Source organism: Aotus nancymaae, unplaced genomic scaffold, assembly GCF_030222135.1.
Source record: "Aotus nancymaae isolate 86718 unplaced genomic scaffold, 86718_ANA_hifiasm-v0.15.2.pri h1tg000036l, whole genome shotgun sequence".
Lineage (NCBI taxonomy): Eukaryota > Metazoa > Chordata > Mammalia > Primates > Aotidae > Aotus > Aotus nancymaae.
The window spans coordinates 45,766,671-45,786,020 of record NW_026988450.1 but is presented as its reverse complement, the minus strand read 5'-3'; the positions used below and the strand labels follow the sequence as shown (position 1 = coordinate 45,786,020).

The following is a 19,350-nucleotide window of genomic DNA, read 5'->3' as shown; positions in this document are numbered from 1 at the left end:
GGGCAACCTCAGCTTCTAGAATGAATAATTACAAATGTAGGACAAGCATTTGATGAGACTACACAAGAGGGAGGTCTTCTGAAAAACAAGAATAAAATTCTGATCTTTCCTTAGCAAGAAAAGAAAGTATGCCATTGTGTTTTTTTACACACATAAGTAAGTCAGCAGGAAATATAGATGTGACCCAATGGATAAGGAAATCAGAAAGCGAGGCCAAGACCAGCCTCTCAGGGCACATATGGTAACTTTAAGACACCACAAGATTTGGGTGTTAATACACTTAGGAATGATCCAGTAAGATAAGTAGCAGAAAGAAAGACAAAAGCGCTCCATTTACACTCACAACTATGTCTAACAATTCTGGAGCTCAGTTCCCTGCCTGATCTTCAGCCCTTAAAGTAACATAGCTTGGGTACCGCCCATCCTGGCTTCCAGACTCTGCTTCTCAAAGTACAAAGTGGATGCACCAGACAGGAGCTGCTTTCTGGCATTGGCCTTAAAAACAGCCCTGACAGTATTTCTGCCCATGCACTCCTCAAGCTGTCTTAGAGAGACCATTCTTCAATGTTTCTGTGTTAGTGTTGTGGAAGCAAAGAAAACCACAGTAACCAGAAGTAGAAAATGAACTTTCAGAAGGGCTACTGAATATCCAAATACCTAATGATCTTTGGGTCAGTTGGGAAGAGCCCCTCTCCCAGAAAATAATTCAGGTTTAAAAAAGAAATATTGTAAGCAAACCAATGGACAAAACTAGTATGTGGTTAAACAGTGAAATTGCCAAAATGTATTGGAATGTTCATTTCTCTAGAAGATCCATCTATATGTGTAAACATTTAAAATAGATATACTTTAAAATGTATTTTCAAGTACACATTTAGCTATCTTAATAAAGGGTTCTGTTCTTGCTTTAAGAAATACTGGGGAAGTATGTTAACCTCTTCCTCCAATAAGGTAATTATGCCTGTTGTGTGGCCCAGTGGGATATAACTGAGGCACTAGAGCAATCTGGTGATGGCATGTTCTGTTGGCCAAATACCTACAGGGAAACAACTGCAACCTCGTAAATGCTAAGCTTACAAACAGTCCTATTATTAGCCTACCAAGGCGCAATCTCTAAATGTTAGAATTCCACTATGTGCTACAAATCCCTATCACTAAAAGCTGTGACCGTGACATAAGAAAAGGCTTCAGAAGAAAGCTTTCTAAACTTCTGCCTTGTAACAGTTTAGAACAGGTGTCAGTAAAATATCTGACCTGCCTTTTTTCTTTTTTTGTAAATACAGTTTTGTTGGAACACAGCTATGCTCATTTGTCTAGTATTGCCTATGACTGCCTACAATGGCAAAGTTGAGTAGAGAAACCATGTGACCTGTAGTCCTAAAATCTTTACTATCTGGATCTTAAAAAAAAAAAAAAAAAAAATTGCTAACCCCTGATTTAGAAAGCAAAAGGGCAGGAGACAACTTCAGGCAAATTAAAATAGTGCTAGTGATTGAAAAGTGATTTGCTGACTCTGTAACTTAGTAAGGCCCAAGTACATGTAATGAGATAATTTAGTCCCAAAGGCTCTGACACTCCATGTGTGAGCCTAAGGCATGATACCTCAGTTCAGATTCGTGCATCCTAGTGTGCCAACTTGGTTTCCTCAGGAAGTTCATGCACTAGATATGCTATAAGTCCTTCTGGGACAGGTCATGACCTGGTTAGGAGTTGGGAAGCACTGAGGCAGAAACTTTGTGCCGGAAGGCACTCTCCTGTAAGCTGGTAAAACAGATTGGATTCAAGCTGAAGCCCTTCTTCATGGTTTCAAGAGGGGAGAATAAATGCCAGTCAAATAATTGACAAGAAACTTTAGCATTTTGGCACAACATTCTTAGGAGTAACTTTAAAAGGCAATTGTTTTACTTGGGTTAGTAATGGTAGCAGATAACTTGGGATATTTTTCTTTAGAAGTACTGTGCTAAAACCAACACTCAAGCCAAACTACACTATGATCTGAAACCATAAGGCATTAAATTAAAAAAAAAAACCTCAGAATGGTAGGCAAGGTCTTGCTCTCCCAGAAACATGAAAAATTTCCATTCTAGTTGTTATAGTCTTTTTACTGTAAACTATTTTTCTCTTATATAGAAAAACATAATAAAAGCCAGTTAAGAAGGATCCTTTCACATATATATGCATATATATGTATATGTGTATATATATACATACATAAATATATACATATATAAATACATGTATGTATATACTTATACATATATATATATATTTTTAATTGTACTTTGGGTTTTGGAGTACATGTGCAGATCGTGCAGGATTGTTGCATAGGTACATACATGGCAATGTGGTTTGCTGTCTCCATCCCCCCGTCACCTATATCTGGCATTTCTCCCCATGTTATCCCTCCCCAACCTCCCTACCCATCACTGTTCCTCCCCTAGTCCCCCCTGCAACAGACCCCAGTGTGTGATGCTCCCCTCCCTGTGTCCATGTGTTCTCATTATTCAACACCCACCTATGAGTGAGAACAAGTGGTGTTTGATTTTCTGTTCTTGTGTCAGTTTGCTGAGAATGATGGTTTCCAGATTCATCCATGTCCCTACAAAGGACATGAACTCATCATTTTTTATGGCTGCATAGTATTACATGGTGTATATGTGCCATGTTTTCTTTGCCCAGTCTATCATTGATGGGTATTTGGGTTGGTTCCAGGTCTTTGCTATTGTAAACAGTCCCTCAATGAACATTCATGTGCATGTGTCTTTATAATAGAATGATTTATAATCCTTTGGATATATACCCAGTAATGGGATTGCTGGGTCAAATGGAATTTCTATTTCTAGGTCCTTGAGGAATTGCCACACTGTCTTCTACAATGGTTGAACTAATTTACACTCCCACCAACAGTGTAAAAGTGTTTCTATTTCTCCATATCCTCTCCAGCATCTGTTGTCTCCAGATTTTTTAATGATCACCATTCTAACTGGCATGAGATAGTATCTCAATGTGGTTTTGGTTTGCATTTCTCTAATGACCAGTGATCCCTTCTAAAGAGCAACAAAGGAAAGAGATGAGTTGAAATCTACTCATGTTTATTTGTAAGGTGGTATATGATTCTCCTAGTATCAAAGGGCATATTTTGATAGCTCTGCCCGACTGACACACCTTGATGTGTAATTACTATGCGTACATAAGATCCAGAAGCCCCATAGTCATAATGGAATTCTACATAGGAGAAAGCAAATTCAGACAGTCCTTTCCTTTTTTTTTTTTGAGATGGAATTTCACTCTTCTTGCCCAGGCTGGAGTGCAATGATGCCATCTCAGCTCACCGCAACCTCCACCTCCCAGGTTCAAGTGATTCTCCTGCCTCAGCCTCCCGAATAGCTGGGATTACAAGCATGTGCCACCATGCCCAATTAATTTTGTATTTTTAGTAGAGATGGGGTTTCTCCATGTTGTCAGGCTGGTCTCGAACTCCAGACCTCAGGTGATCTGCCCACCTCGGCCTCCCAGGGTGCTGGGATTACAAGCGTGAGCCACTGCACCCCGCAATCCTTTCCTTTTTTTTTTTGTTTTACATAAATAAAATCCACAAATTCTAATAAGACCCTTAAAGGCTCCCAGGTGTGCAGTATAAATTATGCGAATATAGGAACTACAAGGGCTCCAGACCAAGAACACACTGAGACAAATGAAATTAAACCAATTTTGTGATGTGCTTGACAGACTAATGCAATATCTAGGCACTGAAAGAAAAACACAGGATGCATAAAGGCCCAGCAGTAATGATTGAGACAATAACCTCTGATTAGTACGTCTATACTGCTTGGAACATTAAAGATATAAGAAATGCTGTGTTGGAGACATAGTCCAGACACAATTAATTATGCTGAATGAATACATAAGCTCTATTATTTTTATAACCAGAGCTCAACATGAGTACAATACCCTTACTCTAGCCATGTCACTCTATCTAAATTAACATCATGTAGAGGAAATAGAGTTGGTAAAATAAAAATGCCAAAGAAACACATTTGCCAAGATAGCATGAAGAAATCTCAAAACATTTCTAACATATTCTTTTATTTTAGAGTGAAACATGAAACCTAATGCAGGTTGGGAAGCTGGCAAGAATGTCACCGCTAAAAGAAGCTAACATTTTTGTGTATTTCTATACATAAAGAGGAATTTTTGTTCCTTACTCTGATGGAACAGGAAATTTGACAAAATATTCGATTTTGCTTTTTCTGTTTTAGATTTGGCTAGAGTTCAGATAAATTCATGTATTTAGAATGACCATACATCCCATCACTCATTTAATAAAGCCTATTTAAAATATTGCCCTTATTAATGACTACCAGAACATAACAGTGTTCATTATCCCTGTAATTCAATTGTCAGAAGTTTGTGCAATAAATCAGGAAAAGGTTAAAATATTTTTCATGACAGAATAAGACATATCAATCTATTTTATTTGATTATCTTGTTTAATGAGGCTTTCTCAAGGCCAGATTACCTTACTCATTATAATTATGCCAGATCATATTTTTTCTTAAAATGGAAAAGATTTAAAAATGCCAGAAATCCAGTTGACCCTAGATATTTTTTTTCCTCCTTTGTCCATTTCAGGACATGAGAAATAACATCCTGTTCTCCTTCCAAGAGAAGAGAAGAAAGCAACATTATTCCCATGAAAAGCAGATTAGGTATATGGTATCTGGATGACCCTCACTTTACTCACTGATTTGAAAATTCAATAAAATCATCTATAATATTTTCAAATTTCAAAGTCAAATTCCGCTCCTATAAATAAACTCTTATTCAGTAGAGCACAATAATATGCTTTTCTATGTGGTAAGTTTCCTTTTAAGTGAATGCAAGCTGACTTTAACCAACAGAGTTCATATTTTTCAAAAAATATAATTTATCAATAAAGAAACACATAAAGGAATTTTATGTTATTCTTTGTTTTATGTTATTCTGGAATTTTACTCTCTCCCTAGAATAACTTCTTTTCTGGGCATAAGAGGAATCTTCCTCCTCATGCCCTTTGGGGGAATCATCCTTCCCTTTTGGCTCCAGTTGAATTTCAACAGCCCCCAGAGTGTGTTCCTGGAGTCGGCCGTGGTTATGAGCAGGATGGCATTTCTACGTCCTGCTCTTGCCAAGGTGTTTCTCTAAATTGAAATAAGGCCCCTCCAACCATGAACAGCCCCACAAACCTCATGCAGGGTAAAAAGGCCTTTGGTCTCCCTTAAATCATAAAGCAGAACAGCAGAATGAAGATAATCTTCAGGCAAGAAGCAGGGAGGGCAAAAGGATAGTGACCATTAAAAGTGGAGTCAGGACTTTTCTTGTAACTCTTCAGAACTGTACTTTGAAAAATATAAAAACGTAACACCTATAAGAATGGCTAAAAATAAAAAGACTAAAGATACCACATACTGGGAAAGATGGGGAGCAACTAGGACTCTCACATGTTGCTGGTGGGAATGTAAAATGATACAACTTCCCACCTCTTTGGCAGTTTCTGGTAAAGTTAAACATCACCTATCATATGACCCAGCAATTATACTCCTAGAAAAGAAAATAAATGCATATGTCCACTGAGAGATTTGTACAAAAATGTTCACACTAACTTTATTTATAATAGCTAAAACTGGAAACAACCCAAATGTTCATCAACAGAATACTCATGCTTCACTCATCCTGGAGAATAAAGAGACTATGGTATATTCACACAGTAGAAAACTACTCAGTAATAGAAAGGGACGGCAGGGCATGGTGGCTCACACCTGTAATCCCAGCATTTTGGGGACCGAGGCGAGGGGATCATGAGGTCAAGAGATCTTGACCATCCTGACCAACATGGTGAAATCCTGTCTTTACTAAAAATACAGAAATTAGTTGGGTATGGTAGCACACACCTGCAGTCTCAACTTGGGAGGTGGAGGTTGCAGTGAGCCAAGATTGCGTCACTGTACTCCAGCCTGGCGACAGAGTGAGACTCTGTCTCAAAAAAAAAAAAAAAAAAAAGAAAGAAAAATAGAAAGGGACAAACTACTGCTGATGCAACAACATGGATAAACTGCAAAACCATACTGTTTAGTGAATGGCATCAGAGTCAGGATTATGTACTGTATAGTTCCATTTATATGAAGTTCAAGAACAGATATAATCAATCTGAAGTTACAAAGGAGCATAGTAGTTGAATTTGGAAGAGTCAGAGGTTGATTTGAAGGGGATATAAGGAAACTTACTAGGATAATAGGAATGCTCTATATCTTGATCTGGGGGATAATTACATAGGGGTATACATTTTCTAAATATATTTTGCTGTGTACTTAAGATCTATGCATTTACCAAATGCTAATTAAACTTCAATAAAATAGCAAGAAAAATGAGTTACTTCTAAAAGAAGCTTCTAAAGAAAGCACAAACAATATACTATCCATATAAGTAATTCTCAAGCTTATGTGCTAATGTGAAGAAAGTCAAAGAGATGATGAAAAGGACTTTAAAACAAGGATAGAAAATCTTAAAACTTATCAAAACGTGAATTTGCATTTTTTTTAAGAAGATAAATCTTTCATGGGACTTTCTGCTATGAACTGTTAGAGGCATGCTGGATGGATCTCAGGAATGATTTCTAGCCTAGTAAATAGTAATATAGTGAAATATTCGACACTTCCTGTTTGGGTTATTTACTTAGTAACTGCTACTAAAATGCTTATAGACCATTTTTGAGCCAAAGTTTGTTTCCTTGAAATGTTTTAGACATTATAATAAAGTTGCACATGAATTTCAAAATGCATACACAAGCTACAAATAGCCTCGTATATTTCAAATTTAATAAATTATTAGTAAATTCTAGCACTTATAATAATTGAGCTGATATGTCATAAGAAAGCACAATTATGAAGTAAAAGTAGCTATTCATCTAACTACAATTTTGAAAATTAGTTCAGCAATAAATTTTACCACATAATTTAAAATCACTATTTTATATTTTCTGCATATATTAGAGTACAGTGTAAACAAAGATATATTTACTAAGAAAAGGATAAGGAATATTAATAATTCATTATTCCACACATTTATTATTAATTAGCTTTTGTAGAATTTTTGTTGTTGAAAAGGTTTTGTGAAAGGGAAGAAATAATACATTCAGAAAAACAAAAAGAAGAAATATTAATCTACATATTGTTTATCTCCATAGCTAGTGCCATGTAGGTTTAACCAACTTTATTATTAAACTCTGTCAGATAAGACTGCAAAAAAAAGGATTGTGCATGCAAGTTTCTATCATTACAATATTATCTTCCTGCAGTATACTTACATTGGATAATATTAGGCTCCAAACAAATTAACAAAGGTAGATTTTAGGTCGTACAAAACTATAAAGAGATTATTGTATACAAATAATGTGAAGATATGACTTTTTTCATATAGACCAGGAGTAGGTAAACTTTTTCAGTAAAGACTCAGATAGTTAATATTTTAAGTATTGTAGACCACATACATTCTCTGTAGCATAATCAATTAAAACATATAAAAAACCTTCTTAGCTTGAAGTCTGTATATAAACAAGTGGCAGGCTGGATTTGGCCCATCAGCCATAATTTTCTGATTCCTGACATAGATCACTAATAATCATAACTGTATCATAAAAATGCTAGCAAAGTCATTTTAAAAGTTCACACCTTTTATTTCTACAATCACTAAAATAGATCCCCCCCTAATAAAAGTTCTGATCCTGTTTGGTATCACCCACACCAATGCCAAAGGCAGACCTTGAGACTCCATTATCATCCATCTGAAGGGGAGCAGCTGTCCCTTCTCTCCCGTCTTGATCACTCGCTGAAATACAGTTTCTCTGCAAGGATTAGGTGTTGCCTCCTTCCTCATGACTGCCATGGCATAGTGATTTCTCCCTTTTCTAAATCCTTTCCATTTACTCTGTTGAGTCCCTACATCATTTGGCACTTTGTCAATGACAGCATCCTCCATACACAAGCTACTTTTAGTACATTGTTTAAAACTTCATTATATATGGTTTGTTATACTAACTTTCTTATGTGTGAGTTTAAAGTTATTTTTGAAGTAAAATGTAAGGTCCTTCTGGTCAAAGACTGTGACTCCTTTTCTTTTCTTTTTGTGTGTTGCTAGACAAAGGCATCCTGGTAGTGGTGGTGATGAGTACTTTTAGGCAGCTCACAGAGCTGATCTCACTTTGAGCACCATGGGAGATGAAGACCTCAGGGCAGTTGGCCTCTTGTGCCGCTTAAGTGTTCGGAAAGCCAGAACAAAGTGAGAAGAAGACCCTAGAGTGGGTCAGCTTTCTGCCAAAGATAGAGAATGTATCTATAGAATGCTCCCAGCCTACAGTGCAGAGCTGCTGTTGGGAAGTGGCTGCTCAGCCAGTGCCTGTATGCCCTCGCCTCTCACAAAGTTGGACTACATGACTAGTTCTTGCCAATGGAGTGTGAGTAGAAATGATGTCAGCCACTTCCAGAACTGTCCCATAAAAACCTCCTACTCCACCTCTGCCTGCCAGCTGGATGTCAATACTCAAAGGCATATTAAAAGCCATGTTGCTAAAGGGTACGTCAGCTTGGATCCCTGAATACTCATAAAGCAGAGACCTACTGTAGATTGGATGTTAAGTGAGCGAGGAATATATTTCTGGGTTATATTAGGTCACTGAAATTTGACAGCTTATTTGTTTCAGCAGTTAGTATAACCTTATTTGGAACAGATGATCTCTCTGTTGTGACTGGAGTGAACTGGATATTGTTGGACTGTCTGCTGGCATTCAGTAATGCCACAGAGAAGTCTAAAGACAATCTAATTTACCCCTGTGGTTTGTGGCTTGCTTATTATATTAACTTTTAAGTTAAACTCAGCCACCTCTGAAATGATTATACTCTTGATAATGTCAATAACAATATGCTAATCAGAAGAATCCAGAATAAGTCCTTCGAAATTGGCTGTATCATGTAAAACATGCACAATGTCTTTTTAAAGGTGAGATAAAGAGTTACTGTAAAACACAAAGCCTGTGTTTTCCCTTTCTGGAATTTCTCCTTTCTCTCTCTGAAAATGCAATGCAGACTAGCCACCAACATGAAGCTACATTTGTATGAAGGCAGCCTGGATGCTGTGAAGATAAACCAGTTCTGTTTATGTGACTGCATGTCCTTTGAGTGTGTGTATTTGTGCCAACCTCAGAATTTTAGGCATTTCCAACTTCATCCACGTGCTTTAATAGGTTACAGTGAAACTCACAATATAGAGAAACAAACCTTCTTTTTTCACATCCTAGGAATTTCAGTGGTGATAAAAATTTTTAGCCAGATCAATTATAATTTAAATCCAAATGTTTTCTAGGAGTAGAGTACATTACAGAAAATAAAACAGGTTTAGAACAGATCTTTTAACTATTCTGTTTTTTTATAAAGTCTAAGATGTATCAAATTTTAAAGCTCCTTCTTAAAAATAAGTTACTCTCTTGCCTTGAGGATAAAGTCCACACTTCTAAACATGATTCATATATTCTTTTTGTTCAGGCTCTTGTTTACCTCTCTGTCCACCCTCCCACTGCTGTGCATCTTGCATTCTACGCACCAGTCACTCTGAATTCCTTTCTGTTTCTCCAGTGTGCTTTGCTCTGTCTTATCTCCTGCCTTTGCACACACAGGTCCCTCTGCCAAGGTGCAGTATCCACCTCCTCCCTCTCTCTCCTTTTCCTCAGCTTGCTTCCATTCAGTCTTCAGGTCTCAGCTTAGATGTAATTTCTTCCCCAGAAGGAAATTACAAGGTGTTAAGTCTTTCTTAGAAAGACACTGACCACTAAATTTCTTTCTTTCTAAACTTCTTGACACCAGCTATTATTACACAAGTGTGAAGATTAAGGCAGGAAAGTTATTGTGGATGATCTTGATTAGAAATACAAGACCACATGGAAAAGGGGGAATGGGGAGATTAATATCAAGAGCAGACGCTGAGACAACAAAATATACAAGCTCAGAAATTCTAGGTCAAGTGAAATGTTAGTTCAAAGAGGAACTCCAAAATCTTTCTTAGAAAGACTTAACACCTTATAATTGAAGTTAATGGTCAGTGTCCTTTAGAATGTAGGCTTTGTGAGGTCAGGGTAGATCTTTTTTTGATGCTAACACTAATGTATAACATAGTGTAGGGAACATAGTACACGCTCAGAAAGCATTAATTGAATATTGCTGAATCTAGAGCAACCCTTATATGATGCTGTTGTCTACCAGAACATATAGAAGATGATGTTACTGACCTACCAAACACAGGACATTTGTCTTGAATTATGTTAACCCCAGGATCACTTGAGGCCAAAAGAACTAAAGCGGTGAAAGAGTAGGGCATAGGACATAAGTTGTCCTTTGTATAGTAAATAATTGTATTCAGTGACAAATTCATGACTTTGAACTCATTATACTCTAACGAACTGAAATAGAGTAATAGACACTGACTTTGAAAGAAATAAAAAGGTCAAAAATAACATACACACAATTCACAAAAGAAACCTTTCTTTGATTTGGGTAATTTAAGCTTGCACGATCTGTTTCTTCTCATCTGGACACTCAGGGGAAACCATCCAGCAGAGCGGCAGACCAGATGCTCCTCTCTGCCCAACCACCACTGCTTGGCAGCATACGCCCATTGATTTTGGAGTTCCTCTTTGAACTAACATTTAGCTTGACCTAGAATATTTCTGACCTTGTATATTTTGCTGTCTCAAAGTTTGTTCTTGATATTAATGTCCCCATCCCCCCTCTTCCACGTAGTCTTATATTTCTAATCATGACCATCCACAATAACCCTCTGCTTCAAGCTTCACACTTGTGTAATGATAGCTGGTGTCAAACCAAGCTGTCCTCCACATTCCCCGGTCAGAGGTCTGTGGCTGCTGCCTTTCCCACCACCATCATGGAAATACTCTTGGCTGACTCAAGGCCTCAGAACTTGGCTCTCAAATGCCAAGGCTTCTGGGAGTACAGGGGGCCTTGAGGTATGGGGGTGGCCTCAGTGGGGAGAGGAAATGTTTGCCTATAACTATTTCTCTGACATCCATGAATACAGCAGAACCAGGGAGACTTTAAGAAAATGACAGCATGACAGTTGGAATTTTTCTTTGGTCACAGATTGTGATGTAGATAAAGAAAATCTAGAAAAGCTCTCAACTCCTCACCACAGCATCATCAGTTTACCAGTGCATTCTCACTCACAGAGCTAGAGGGAGAAGGCTCATACAAGGGTGTTTGCTAGGGCTAGTTGACCAGAAAGTATTATTGAAAGTCTTAAGTGGACAATGAGAGTGATTATTTACAAATGCTTAGCAATCCATGGCTGGGTTTTTACCTTGTGTAACTGATAATACTGGAAGGCACCAATTCCACCCTGTTCTTCTGCAGTCCAGAGCACCAGCCGCAGAGTCCTTTTTGGACGCAGCCCTGAGAAAATAATAAAATAAAAAAAGTGATACTTTTTTTACTGTTGATTTTGAATTTTACAGAAAAATGGTAGGGTCCCTCATCTGCACTGCGGAGGCAGGAGGAAATCAGAGGCACTCATCTCTCATTGGTGTGGTTGCCTGCTTCAGGTTATGGCTGACACAGCAAAGGAGCCACTTCAGGGCTGATCTCCAGGCCAAGTTAATGGAGAAAGGGGTTGTGACAAATGCAGTTTGCAGGCCAGGAAGTGAGAGCCTCCCATCACATCTTTAACTGGATATCCTGCCCAGCAGAACCCAGTGGATGGCCAAGTTCAGTGAGATATTAGACCATATCTGGAAGATGCAGTTAGAAGGATCTCAAGCAGATCGTGGGGTCTTCCAATGATCTTAACTGAAATTAAATCATTTGGGTCTACTTCAGGACAAGTCATGTAGGAGATTACTTTTTAGTCTAAATATATAAGTAAGCTAGATACCCATGCTGTCCTCAGTAATGTAATAACTGAAAAGCAGATGCAACATTTATGCTTCCCCATGGTCAATTTCTTTTCCTACTTGGGAATAGAAGGTCAGTCCCTTAAGGTCAATGAAAATTAATTGAATGAGGATGATATTTATTGACCTTATTACTGCACAATCAGCTTGGTGACAATTTTATTGACTTGTGATATACAAATTTGTATTCTGTACTTGTTAAAGTTTATGGCAGATGTAGTGGATCTAGAACCATTTTTGGCTGACAATGTCTGCTCAGTGGAAATTACTTAGAAGGAGGCTCTGTTTCTTAAGTTTAAAAAATGGCAAAAGAGTGTGCTAACAGTGCTACTTTGTGACCAAGAATTAATATCTGTTCTGATTCAGACTGATAATGTCATTTCTGAGAAATAACCAAGGCAGAAAAATGTGAAGCTGTTTTTAAATCTTATTAAGAGGATTCGTTATCCCACCTCCTCATGGGGGAGCCATAGGGAAGAGTTAAAACGCACTTTGCATGGCTCTGAGATGAACACACTACATATCTCAAGTATAACCACATGTGTGCTGCCACCCAGGTATGTGGCCCTTAAAGGAGTCAGGGGGCCAGCTGCAGGCTGGATAACAAATGCTCCTGGGACACAGAGCTCTCTCCTGCCTCTTCCAGGCACGAAGAGGCACTCTCCTTTCCTAGCCTAGTGCTAAGGAGCTGAAAAGGAGAAACCACATTTTTTCACTACATCGAATATAGTTGTGAATTCACTTTATACTTCACTACGTTAGCATAATTTAAAAAGCATAGGTTTAGGATGCAGGCTGACCATAGTTGCAGTTAAAACATGGACAAGCAATTTCCACATTCAATTCCTCAGCAATTCCATTGGTGTTTCCATCTAAGTCCATATAGAATCCATCTTCTCATCTTGGCTACCACTGTAGTCCAAGCTACCACCTTCTGTTGTCTGGATTGCTGCAGTGGCCTCCTAACTGGGCTCGCTGCTGAAGCCCTCACCTCTCCTCAGGTGACGCTCCACACTGTAGCCAGAAGGACCTTTGTAAAACCTAAGCCAGATCATGTCATTTATCGGCTCAAACCTCCAATAACCAGAATAAGCTTCTGGAAGACAGGGATCTCTGCTTTTTATTCATAGTAATGTCATCAATTCCTAGACTGATTGACACACATTAGATGCCCAATAAATGGTACTGGATGAATAAATAGATGCGAAGCTTAGTGTCTTGATTAGAATGAAATTCAAAGCCACTTCTCCAGTCTCATCTTCTAAAACTCTTCTGTTAGCTCATTCCCAGGAAAGGTGTAATATTTGAAAAAGGCAGACAGAGCTGGTGAATCCTGCTATCATTAGGCAATAGCTGTGTAACTACTGGGAAATTTGTCTACCTGAACTTATGCCTCTTTATCTGAAAGGTGGAGATAATATTATGTCCCTATGCTATAACTCTTTCATGGGGTGGTGTTGAGAATTAAATGAAATGTGATAACATGTGTAAGACAACCCCATGGGCTGGCATGTAATTGGCATTCAGCAAATGAACAATAAAACCACATAACACACTTTCACCTCACAGAGAAGAAGGAACATCTAAATGTCCAGAGAGGAAATTCTTCCAAAGGCCTTTGAGTACCTGGAGAACAAGAAGTCTAGAGTGCCACTGCTTGCTCCACCAAGTCAAACCACCCTGCTCACATTCATAGCACAAACTTAATAAACTGTTGTCTGAGGTAGAAATCTAATCAGGATTGCTAAAGATAACAATCTTTGTTTTTTTTTCCCCCAAAGAAATGTGCTTAAAGTCAATTTAAATGAAATGACTTGCTTGTAACATAGGAAAAATAGGAAAGAATAGAGTACTGTTATTGTTTATTTGCTGCAAACAAAAATTCTAAACATTTTTTAAATCCACAAGAAAAGGAAAAAATACACTTTCTTTTTACATATATCTGCACCTACCAGTAAAATATTACCAAATTATTAAAATGATGAAATTCTCTAAATAAGGATAAACAGGCAGTGCAGGCTATAGAATATTCATTTTTTAAAAACAAATGCTCTGCATATCCCTATAGATTTCGTGTGCCACTTCAAAGTTATTATCGTACAGGGTTAGTTTCCTTCACATTCCAAATCAGCCACATGGCCAGTGATGTATTAACATAATGAAGTAATTGATTTGAAGTGAGGAATGCTAAGGCCTCAACACAACAGCATAGTTGGTACATAGCTGGCTCTAAAAGGACTAACAAGCCTACTCAGGCCCTTGAGAAGCTTAGCACCCACTAACAGGGAACACTAGCACCTACTTCACAGAGTGAAGGCCCTGGGAAGAGGTTAGGAAGCCAGTGGGTTAGCAAATATTTAGTCCAAAGTCTCTTTCTACTCTGACAATCTGATTGTCCCTGAACCTAAGAGAAATGCATGAGGCATCATTCAAGAACTAGACCTTAAATCTAGTGTGGAGTTCAGGTCCCCAGGCTACCAAAATCCACGATGGACAGTGTAGGGTACAGAAAGGCATTGGCTGTGGAGCCTTAATGAGCTGTGTTTCCCTCCTGGCTCTGCCACTTCTGGCTCTGTGAGATTAGATTAATTATAATACCTGCCTCTTAATCTATATCATAAGGAAAATGGTAATTGCCTGATGGGATTGTTATGAAAATTAAATGAAACAAGGCAAATGTATATAAAACACAGTCCCTGGCACATAGTAAGTTTTCAAGAATTGTTTATTAGCTTCTCTCTCCATCACTCCAGACCTGTCTTGTCTGTGCCAACAGTCACCAGGGAGAGCATGTGGGAGAACTAGGTGAGACACATCGTCCTCAGGCTGCTTCCTTGGGAGCCACAGAAAACCTGTTTATACAGAATGCATGAACCCAGCCAAGGGAAAACGCAGATTTCATCTAATCTGTAGGAAAACACATAGCTTCTTTCAGTACAAAAAGCTCCCTCATCCCAACATAGAGCATATCCAAATCTAAATAAATAGAAACAAGTTCTTTCCTTTTAAAGTGAGGGCCAATCAGAATGTTTAGTTTTTGGATAAAGTCAAAAGGCTAAATACATCTGAAATCTGAAGACAGTTGATATAAGGACATCTATGTTCATCATTTTTATATAATAGAATCTGTGTATCTTAAATCCAAACTAGTTTGAAAAGCCACAGGTCTTAAATATATAAAAGAAAGCAACAACAACAACAATAATAAAGCAATAACAACAGTAGCAACAAAACAAAGTGATATGAGGTCAAATGTAGAGGATTAATTCTGTGGTAGATTTGGGGCAAGTGGAAGCTCTGCTGTAAGTCTGGCCCCTATTCTGGAGCTGGCTTGGTGGCACACAGCTCCAGTCCAAGGGAAGCACATGAGAGAAAGTCCTAGAACTGGAAGAGGTGGGGAGGACCCTGCCGAATCTTAGCTGGTAGGAGTCAGGTTTCATTGAGGTTTTGTTAGAGGAGAGGCAATCAGTTCTCCTATAAATGCATAGAAGTTGCCAGAGATGTCTTGACCTCCTGGAATCTACACTATGACTTCCAGATAACGCAACAGTTTATAGCCATCACTGTTTTCCTCTAAAACAACATAAACTACCAATAAAGTGTCAGAACTTGGTTTTGATTTATGAAATAGGAAATACCTGCATTTCATTTTCATTTCATTGAGGAGGGTAATAATACTAGGGGGAAAAGAGATGATGAAAAAAAATCTCTTCGGACTTTTTTATTTTCATTATTCTTAAATTTAAAGAATTCTAAGAGAGAACTATCATTAAGCTGGTAATTTGAAAAATCAGTTAACTGTCTTACACTTGCACCAAGAGAGGGGCAGAGCAAAGTAAACTTGACTCTCAGCAAAAAAAAGATTAATCCAGCCTGGTAGACAGCTTTCCCAAATCATGAAATCTATAGAACACTGTTAACAATGTATATTGACCCTAATGCCCATTTACTATTCAGTTTCAACCCTCCAGAACTATAGTTAAGTGTTGTCTTCCTTCTGTGATCTACCTTTACAGAGAAAATACAACTTTCTTCTGCAGTAAATATGCTCATTTTCTACTAGTTCACAAATACACCTGTTGTCCCACTCCCTTTTAGCAACAGCTCAGAAGAGAGTGCCTACACTTAAAGAGATTTATATTCCTACAATAAACTTGACTAATATAAGTACAGTACCTGAGATATAAAAGTAAATAATGGCATGGTAGTGTGGGAACTGAATGACAAGAGGTAGTAAAACAGAGTGGTTAAATGCATGGGTTTGGGGTTGAGATCTCTTTCTGCTTTGGGCAAATTACATAATTTGTCATATAATTTATGAGCACATTGCCACTGATAAAATAGGGGCATGGTTAGACAAAGATTATTTATTTTATTGAATTAAACTGCAACTGCTTCTCTTTAAAGGCAGGAACAGAAGATCACCTTGAAGACTTTTGTTCTTGGAAGAATCCATTGGTGTCTTTCTTAATTAAGTAAATATAAAGCAATTAGGTACTTTGGGGGAGCATTAGAGCAGGGCAACAAAATGCTTTTTAAACTTCATCTTGCAAACTGCTACCTTTTGAGCCATGCCAAGAAACAACTTGCACACTTGGCAGGAGGAGAATCAGTGTGGAAAAAGGAGCCCAGGGCCTTGGGGAGGAAAGCCCTAGTGTTCTCATCCTTCTTTCCTTGGATTGGAGGCTGGGAATCAGAGACCTAATGGGTCAGGGTGACACTAACTAAGGACCCAGAGCAGGGAAGGTCCTGGAACCATGGAAACAAAGGGATCCTAACGAAGGGAGGAGTCTGGGCTGTCGACCTGGGCTCAACAAAATGGCCTCAGGTTCTAGGGGAAGGACTAATTTCAGACTAGCATGAGGCCAACTCCAGAAGTGCCTCCAGACCAGCCAGCCTGGCATAGTGTTTATGATTTAGGGAACAATGGCTGAGGATGGAAATGTAAACAAAGGGAGTTGTAACTTCGTCACCCAAAATGGGTACCCTGTGACATGGGTGTGCAAACGATGCCATATAGCGGACACCAGATAGGGCAGCAGTCACAGACAGATCCAGGTATGGGGTTCTGCAGGAGGACTGACCCATTTGGCCTGAGTACAGGATTCATGGACAACTCAGGGGCAGGGGGAGGGATCTCAAAAGGAGATAATAGACTTCCTGCTAATAAGTCCTGTGGAGGCTTGGGTGATTAACTGTAAAGAAAATTAAAGAGATATGATAATATTTATAACCTGTGTTTGTGGAACAGGTCTTAACAGCTATAATTTCCATAATTCAAAGGCAACAGTCCTACCTCATTAAAATGATTAGGATTATATTGGCCAAGAAAATCACTATTAATCATTGGTGAAGCAGAAACATTATGACTCCAAGTGCATAAAGGCCATTTCCACTCTCATCCTCTGCTTCTGCTTATTTTTTTTAAATTTTTTTTTATTTCTATAGAATATTGGGGAACAGGAGGTGTTTGGTTACATGATTAAGTTATTTAGTGGTGATTTGTGAGATTTTGGTGCACCCATCACCTGAGCAGTATACACTGCACCAAATTTGTGGGTTTTTTATCCCTCACCCCTTCCCACCCTTTCCCCCTGAGTCCCCTAAGTCTATTGTTTCCTTCTTATGTCTTTGTATCCTCATAGCTTAGCTCCCATTTATGAGTGAGAACATACAATGTTTGTTTTTCCATTCCTGAATTACTTCACTTAGAATAATAGTCTCCAATCTAATCTAGGTCATTGTAAATGCCATTAATTCATTCCTTTTTGTGCCCAAGTAGTATTCCATCATATATATATATATATATATATATATATATATATATATATATATATATATATATATATATATAAAATAGTTTCTTTATCCACTTGTTGATTGATGGGCATTCAGGTTGGTTTCACATTTTGCAATTGCATATAGTGCTGCTATAAACGTGTGCACAAGTATCTTTTTCATATAATGACTTCTCTTCCTCTGGGTAGAGAAACCCAGTAGTGGGACTGCTGGATCAAATAGTAGTTCTACTTTTAGTTCTTTAAGGAATCTCCATACTGTTTTCCATAGTGGTTGTATTAATTTACATTCCCACCAGCAGTGCAGAAGTGTCCCCTATTCACCACAACCCCATCAATATCTAATTTTTTTTTATTATGGCTATTCTTGCAAGAGTAAGGTAGTACTGCATTGTGGTTTTGATTTGCATTTCCCTGATCATTAGTGATGTTGAGCATTTTTTTCATGTTTACTGGCCATTTGCATATCTTCTTTTGAGAATTGTGTATTTGTGTCCTTAGCCCACTTTTTGATGGAACTGTTTATTTTCTTGCTGATTTGAGTTCACTGTAGATTCTAGGTATTAGTCCTTTGTCAGATGTGTAGATTGTGAAGATTTTCTCCCACTCTGTGGGTTGTCTGTTAACTCTGCTGACTGTTCTTTTTGCCATGCAAAAGCTCTTAAATTTAATTAAGTCCACTATTTATCTTTGTTTTTATTGCATTTTCTTTTGGGTTGTTTATCATGAAATCCTTGCCTAAGCCAATGTCTAGAAGGGTTTTTCCAATGTTATCTTCTGGAATTTTATAGTTTCAGGTCTTAGATTTAAATCCTTGAACCGTCTTGAGATGGTATTTGTATAAGGTGAGAGATGAGGATCCAGTTTCATTCTCCTATATGTGGCTGGCCAATTATCCCAGCACCATTTGTTGAAAAGGGTTTCCTTTCCCAACTTTATGTTTTTGTTTGCTTTGTCAAAGATCAATTGGCTGTTAAGTGTTTGGGTTAATTTCTGGGTTCTCTATTCTGTTCCATTAGTCTATGTGCCTATTTTTTATGCCAGTACCATGCTGTTTTGGTGACTATGGCCTTATAGTATAGTTTGAAATCAGGTATTGTGACACCTCCAGATTTGTTTTTCTTGCTTAGTCTTGCTTTAGCTATGTGGGCTCTTTTTAGGTTCTGTATGAATTTTAGGACTTTTAAAAAAAATTCTGTGGAGAATCATAGTGGTATTTTGATAGGAATTGCACTGAAGTTGTAGATTGCTTTTGGCAGTATGGTTATTTTCACAATATTGATTCTACCTATCCATGAGCATGGGATATGTTTCCATTTGTTTGTGTTGTCTATGATTTCTTTCAGCAGTCATTTGTATCCTTGAAGTAGAGGTCTTTTACATCCTTGGTTAGGTATATTCCTAAGTATTTTATTATTTTATTTTTTTGCAGCTATTTAAAAAGGAGTTGAGTTCTTGATTTAATTATCAGCTTGGTTGCTGTTGGTGTATAGAAGAGCTACTGATTTCTGTACATTAATTTTGTATTTGGAAACTTTTCTGAATTCTTTTATCAGTTCTAGGAGC

General features: G+C 38.0%; 2 protein-coding genes across 2 annotated transcripts in view; one reads left to right on the top strand and one right to left on the bottom strand.

Moving 5' to 3' along the window:
- The window catches only part of CPQ (carboxypeptidase Q), a 516,880-nt gene that overhangs the window by 120,953 nt on the left and 376,577 nt on the right, over positions 1 to 19,350 (bottom strand). Inside the window, exon 6 of the mRNA XM_012467968.2 lies at positions 11,398 to 11,489. Within this exon, the coding sequence (XP_012323391.1) occupies positions 11,398 to 11,489 (92 nt within the window). The remainder of the gene's footprint in view (positions 1 to 11,397; positions 11,490 to 19,350) is intronic.
- The window catches only part of TSPYL5 (TSPY like 5), a 289,007-nt gene that overhangs the window by 260,445 nt on the left and 9,212 nt on the right, over positions 1 to 19,350 (top strand). The gene's annotated exons all lie outside the window — the stretch shown is intronic.